The 7,116-nt window shown below is 49.2% G+C and overlaps 1 protein-coding gene across 1 annotated transcript; it reads left to right on the top strand.

Annotated features, from left to right (window-relative positions):
• Nucleotides 1-354: 354 nt before the first annotated feature.
• On the top strand, nucleotides 355-7,069 carry LOC118588247 (complement C1q binding protein). Its single transcript, XM_036194465.1, has 6 exons — nucleotides 355-661; nucleotides 1,071-1,221; nucleotides 3,898-3,991; nucleotides 6,031-6,126; nucleotides 6,276-6,398; nucleotides 6,668-7,069. Exons 1-6 carry the CDS (start codon nucleotides 436-438, stop codon nucleotides 6,815-6,817), a joined length of 840 nt encoding a protein of 279 aa, XP_036050358.1. The 5' UTR covers nucleotides 355-435; the 3' UTR covers nucleotides 6,818-7,069.
• Nucleotides 7,070-7,116: the final 47 nt, after the last annotated feature.

Genomic DNA, 7,116 nt, shown 5'->3' with positions numbered 1-7,116 from the left:
TCCTTCCTGCCCTTGGGTCCGGGTCTAGTGTGGTGGAGCCAGGACGCCCACTCCTCAGCAGCTGGGTGCAGGTCAGCCTGAGCTCTCCCGATATCTAGGCTGTTCCAGAAGACCTTTAAGTGAGGTGATCTTGGAGTACATGTCCGGCGCGAGTTGAGGTGAGACCTGAGCGCGTTCCACGAAGTAACGAAGCCTGGTGTAGGTTGAGAAGAGGGTGAATTGGGGAGAGTGGGCGGCAACGGAGAGAGCCGCTGCGGGATTCGGGGCCTCGCCCGCTGCACTGGCGGCTCCCAGCAGAGGGCGCAGTCTGGCCCGGTGCCTGCCGCCCTCTGACGTAAAAGAGCTTCCCGGGCGGGGGCGGGGCTTCCGGCGGTGCGCTAGGTCATCCGGTGTCTTGGCCCGGTCGTCCTTCCCTCGGCACGTGTCCTCCCCGCGATGCTTCCCCTGCTGCGCTGCGTGCCCCGCGCCCTGGGCGCCGCTGCTACGGGCCTCCGCGCCGCCGTCCCCGCCTCGCCGCTCCGGCAGCTGCTGCAGCCCGCGTCCCGGCCGTGCCTCCGGCCCTTCGGGCTGCTCAGCGTACGAGCGGGCTCCGCGCGGCGCTCCGGCCTCCTGCGGCCCCCGGCGCCCTGCTCGTGCGGATGTGGAGCTCTGCACACCGAGGGTAAGATTCGCACACCTAGGCTGGGGTGCGGGGGCCCAGCTTGGAACGGATCCCGAGCTGGACACTCGTGATCGCAGGCTCCCCTCCTCGTGTCTTGGAAATATGACTTGGCAAAAGCCCGGAGCGGTCGTGGTTTGAAAATGCTGGTCATGTCTTTTGGCAAGTGGAAGCGGGTAGTTGGAAATGCTTTTGATTTGTACGGAGAATAATGATAGTCCATGATGAGAAATAACTTCTGGAACCCAGGAAATACATCCTGGTGTTTTTACAGAGCGGAAACGGACGTTTTTAGGCGTCAATTGGGCTAGAAGTCTTAGAGCAGCCATAGAAACAGACTAGACACGGTCCAGGTCTATAGGGTAAAGCAAATAGGTTTTTCTTTTTTGGACCATTTTGGTTTTCCTTTTAGGAGACAAAGCATTTGTAGAATTCCTGACGGATGAAATTAAGGAAGAGAAGAAAATCCAGAAGCATAAGTCCCTTCCCAAGATGTCTGGAGATTGGGAGCTGGAAGTGAACGGGACGGAGGCTAAATTATTGCGCAAAGTTGCTGGAGAAAAGTAAGTACTGGCCCAGGAGTTCTAGGAGACTGAATCCCTTACTCTGCAGCACCCTGCCCTGCCATCCCCAGAAGGTCCTGAGTTTAGGCTCAGTGCTTTGATAAAGCGGTTTTTGAGGAAGGATGTAATTAGACATTTTCTTAGGTTCCAGGGAGTACATTTACTGATAAACATCTGCTAAGGCCTGGTCATCAAGGAGACATTAAGCGGATCCAAAATGTGTACTGGAAGTCTGTGGGATGGCAGACAACAGGCATTGGGTTAATGATGACAGTTCTGTGCCTTGCCTGGATTTGGGCCCTGGAATTAAAGTACTGACAAACTCATTTGTTTAGGGTTCACATAAAATTATCCCCTCTGGCTGGTGTTTGTAGTAGTTGAGAATGAAAGCTATGTAACTCTTTAAGTAACAGGATGAAGTTACAGTGTAGAGAGGCCATCTGATGTAGAGTGTTTTTAGCCAAGCTCAGCTCACCCTGTCCCCTAAACCGCTTTGTTTTGGAAACAGGGTCTCTATCTTGCGCTCTAACACAGATTGGCCACAGGCTCTTGGTCCTTCTGCTTGAGACACTTATGTGCTGAAGTCAGAGGCCTGTGCCACCACACCTGGTGCGCCTAAACTGTGAAGCCCTTGTTTGTGCTATTTTCTGTTGCTCATTCACCCCATCTTCCTTAGAGAAGTCCTCCTCTGGCTCTGCTAAGTGCTTCTCTAGCATGTGCAAGGCCCAGGATCAATCCCCAGGGCCTCGAGTGCGTTCTCACACATATAAGAAAGCAGTTTTATCCAATGGGGCCTGTAATCCTAGCTGTAAATGTGGGCAGAGATAGGAAAGTTCAAGGCCAGGGTGTGGTGGTGCACACCTTCAATCCCAGGGAGGCCAGCCTGGTCTACAGAGTGAGATCCAGGACAGCCAAGGCTACAGAGAGAAACCCTGTCTCAAAAAACCTTTTTTTAAAAAAAAAAAAAAAAAAAAGGAAATTAAAGGCCAGGAGAGGGTCTGGCCTGAAGGTGCATGGCCTTCTGGCCGGGTGATAAAGTTATGGTTTCTGTCTCCTTAAAGCCTCTCAAATTCAATCTTGGGGAATCACCCTCCCCCAGCCCTTACCAGATTCTCCCTATCCACCCAGCTCCATACCCTATCTTTCTCTCTCTCTAAAAAAAAAAACAAACAAATGAAACAAACTGCCAGGCACATCTTTAACCCCAGTACTCGAGGCCAGTGGATCTCTAAAGTCAAGGCTAGCCTAGAGTACAATCTACAGAAATATCCTTGAGGTTGTTTTGTGTTAGCTCTGGGGGCCTGCCCTGAGGTATGACTGACACAGGCACTGGTACTCCTTTGTAGAAGACTGATTCCCCACCCCTGGCAGCCAGTGCCAATTGCAGGTGTCTTGGGTGGGGCGGAGCCCATCTAGTTTGAGTATACCCAGCAAAGGCCCCTTTCTAAACACCACAGTTGACAACGTCCACTCTTTTGAACCAGGAGGTGCCCTGGACTTCTTCCCCATCACCAAGGATCAGGGAGACATCTCCCCCTCTTAATATTGATATTAACTTTGGGGATTGAGTTCTTGCATACGTAAGCGGAGAGTGTACGCCTTATCCAAACTGCTTGCCTGACGTGGGTGAGGCTCCATCCCCGCCTCCACCGCACACACTTAGACTTGTTAGTGTTAGGGCTAAGAAACCATTGCCTGGGCAAGGGTTGCAAAGATTTGAGTCTGTTTTCTTAGAGTTCTACGGTTTCAGACCTTGTGAAAGGTTTTGATTTCGTTTTTTTGTTGTTGTTGTTTTTGCACAGCATAACATACATAGATCACTTGTAACTTCACCTAAATCATTTTAGGGTTTTTCAGCCAATTTTGAGGCCCAGGAACCCAGCTTGGTCCAAGGTTAGGCGTGTTTTATGGTTCAGCCTGCCATTCTTTTTCCATGGCAAAGCAGCCTGACAGCAAGGCATTGGCCATTTTGGCTCCAGGAAGCAGCATTCAGTGTGCTCTTACGTGGGTTGGCCCTGCTGAAGTAGCCCGAACTTCTGCTTCCAGGTGTCAAGGCAAAGGAATTTATCTCATCTTAAGACATGCTTTGGCCAGGCAGTGGTGTCTCACGCCTTTAATCCCAGCAGGAAACAAACAGGTGGATCTCTGAGTTCGAGGCCAGCCTGGTCTACAGAGCGAGTTCCAGGACAGGCTCCAAAGCTTCACAGAGAAACCCTGTATTGAAAAACAAACAAAAAAAAACCCAAACAACAACAAAAAAAAGACATGCTTTGTGACATAAAGATTCGTACAACCTAAAGTTACTAAAAGGGTCAGGATGCAGCTGCAAACGTTTGCCAAGCATACACAGGGAGGGTATTTATTTGCGCTCCAGAACCTCAAAAACGGGAAAGGAAAAGTTACTGGGTGTTTCAGTTCCTTGTCTGTGATCTGCAAAGTGAATCTGTTCGGCAGTGTTTTGTGAGGCTTTTTTCTGGGGTAGATGACTGCCCACCTCCATCAGCTTCCCTGGAAAGACCCCAGGATGCCAGCCTGTTTAAAAGGTCTCAATTCCCAGTGCAGCCAGCTGGGGTGGAGACAGTGTTTCGGCGTGCCTTTGCACAGCATTACTGTAGTGATTCCTCTGTGTATCACTTGGCTAACACTGGACCTTGGTGTGTTTTCACTCGCCTCCAGGATCACTGTCACTTTCAACATTAACAACAGCATCCCTCCAACATTTGATGGTGAAGAGGAGCCCTCACAAGGGCAGAAGGCTGAAGAACAGGAGGTAAGTAGTACTACTGCAGCCAGCCATTTATCGATCCTAAAGGCAAGGGCTGGTTTTTTTGTTTATTTGGTTTGGTTTTTCGAGACAGGGTTTCTTTCTCTGTGTAGCTTTGCGCCTTTCCTGGAACTCACTCTACTCTGTAGACCAGGCTGGCCTCGAACTCACAGAGATCTGCCCGTCTCTGCCTCCCGAGTGCTGGGATTAAAGCCGTGTGCCACCGTACCATGCTAGAAGGACTGTTTCTTTTCCCATCTTTTTAAAAATTTCTCTCCTGCAGCCAGGCCCTGGTGTCACTCACATGCAGTTAATCCCAGCACTTGAGAGACAGAGGCAAGGGGAATCAGAGTTTGAGGCCAGCTGGTCTATAGATTGCGTTCCAGGACAGCCAGGGCTACACAGAGGAACCCTGTCTCAAAAAATCCCCCTTCCCTCCCAAAAGAGATTTTTTCCTCGTGCTGGGAGGAGGTGGGGATGTCACTCCCTGTGACTAGAGCGGTAGTTTGGAATGAGTTTCAGCTGGAGTTGAGGGCCTGTTGTAGGGTGCATTGCCCCCCTGCAGGTTCTAGGCTTTATTGTTGGGCCTGTGTTCTCCTAATGCAAAGGAGTTACGCCTGTGTTGCGGGGCAGGGGAGTTCTTGGTATCAAGACAGTATCATTTGATATGTTTCAGTGTAAAAGATGTTCCAACAACTGGTTAGTCAATTCTAGTTATTTGGCCAAAATAAGGCTGAGGGACTTAAGGGAAAAAATTGTAAATTATGATATTCATTCACTTATTTGTTGTGTTATTTGTATGTGTGCATCTGAAGATGTCATCTTCAGGAATCAGTTTATCCTTCTGCCCTGAACTGAGGTTATCAGACTTTGGCAGCAAACACCTTTACTGAATGAGCCATCTTGCTACCCAGCCTTAAGAGATTTTTAACATTTGGCCAGCTGAGATTTTCCTTTAGGGTGCTGGCCCACATGACTGGATCTAGATAATATTCAAATGTTTTAGAAATGGTATGCCTGGCGTAGGAGCCAACCACTGTGAGGGCCACAGGATCCCCGGGCCATCTGACTAAGCAGGTGTCAGCACTGTTTACAGACAAGTGTGAACAGCAGAGGCCCTGTTGTGCTTGTCATAGAGTACACCTGACTCCTTACCCAATGTCCGGGCCTGTTCCTTGGGTCACTGTAAAAGGAAGCTGCTGCCTTTTCTAGTTAAGGTGGCCACTTAGCCAGAGCTCTATGTGCGAGGCCCCCATCCTGATCAGGTCCATGCTTTAGCCATCTCTGCGGGGTGTGGGAGCAGAAACAGTTCCGAGTGGCTGGTTCACAGCTCTGCCTGGACTTCAGACACCACTGTAAACCGAGTTCTTTCAGAAAGTAAGTTGCTAACAGGATGGATGGACTGCTTTAGTGCTCTGTGGGAAGATGGCCATGGTTATCACACTCTGACCACCTGAGGCTGTCTGTCCAGGTGTGTGCACCCCAACATCCTGGCTAATGTTAGTTTCCTTTATTCTACCCAGCTCCCAAATAAATTACCCATGGAGACTTACTACTTAAAGATGCTCGGGCCTTAGCTTGACTTATTTCTAGCCAGCTTTCTTTAGCTTAAATTATCCCATCTACCTTTTGCCTCTGGGCTTTTTCCTTTTCTTACTTCTGTGTATCTTACTCTCAATCTTACTCTGTGCTGGGTGGCTGGGTGGCTGGCCCCCAGTGTCCTTCTATCCTTTTCTCTTGTTCTTTTCCTCCCAGATTTCTCCTTTTATTTTTTCTCTTTGCCTGCCAGCCCCGCCTATCCTTTCTCCTGCCTCGCTATTGGTCATTTAGTTCTGTATTAGACCATCAGGTGTTTTAGACAGGCACAGTAACACAGCTTCACAGAGTTAAACAAATGCAACACATCTTAAAATAATATTCTACAACAGGCTAATGATATCCCAACCTAACAGCAGTGGGCATCAGACAGTGCACCACCTGAGGCCATTGGTCTGGGTGTGTGCACCCCAACACTAGCATGTACTGACTTGTCCCCGTTTCTCCAGCCAGAACTGACATCAACTCCCAATTTTGTGGTTGAAGTCACAAAGAGTGATGGCAAGAAGACCCTTGTACTGGACTGTCACTATCCTGAGGATGAGGTTTGTAGGGTGGAGTGTCTTCTGATCTCTTGTAGCATGTACAAGAACCTGGTAATCTAGACCAGGACGGGAGGGGGAGGCAGTGAGAGTGGGGTGGGAACTGCAGAGCCCTCCTTGGCACCTCAGTTCTTACCTCTGCTGTCTCTCAGATTGGACAAGAAGATGAGGCCGAGAGTGATATTTTCTCTATCAAGGAGGTTAGCTTTCAAGCCACTGGTGACTCTGAATGGAGGGATACTAACTACACTCTCAACACGGACTCCCTGGACTGGGTGAGTGCTGGCTGAGGTGGAGGATGCTTGGCTGTTGCAGAGGAGGGTCAAAGGACTGGAAGTGGCCTTCTGTGTTTCCATACGTGCAGTGGCCCATGGGGGAATGTCAGAGGACAGCTTTGGGGACTTGGTTCTCTGCTTCTACCTTGTTCTGTCCTTCCACTATGTGGGTCCCGAGAAACCAACACCTTTACCTGTTAAGCCATCTTATCGACGACCCATTTTTAATTTGTTCTGCTGTTCAATCTACTCGCTATTTTTCTTCCCAGGCCTTATATGACCACCTGATGGATTTCCTTGCCGACCGCGGGGTGGACAACACTTTTGCAGATGAGTTGGTGGAGCTCAGCACAGCCCTAGAGCACCAAGAATATATTACCTTTCTCGAAGACCTCAAAAGTTTTGTCAAGAGCCAGTAGAACTGTCAGAGACTGAGGGCTTTCATTTAAATGGCAAGTGTTGGCCAGTGAACAGAAGCTGCCTTGACCTCAGAATCATGCTTTGAAGTGGCTGTCATCCTAATGTCATGGGAGGAAGAAAGCAGGTTTACATTATTGCTGTTACGCTTCCAGTTGCTATTCATTTGGGTATTTTCTCCTGTATAAATCTATTGTTAGCAGATTTTTGTATAACATAATGATGGACAATAAAATTGATTTTATCTCCTCCAAGAGGAATCAGACTCTTTTTTCTTTTGCCCTGCATCAGAACGCCAAGA

This window comes from Onychomys torridus, chromosome 8 (assembly GCF_903995425.1).
Source record: "Onychomys torridus chromosome 8, mOncTor1.1, whole genome shotgun sequence".
Taxonomy (NCBI): Eukaryota; Metazoa; Chordata; class Mammalia; order Rodentia; family Cricetidae; genus Onychomys; species Onychomys torridus.
The sequence above is the reverse complement of the archived record's forward strand: the minus strand, read 5'-3'. Positions and strand labels throughout refer to the sequence as shown.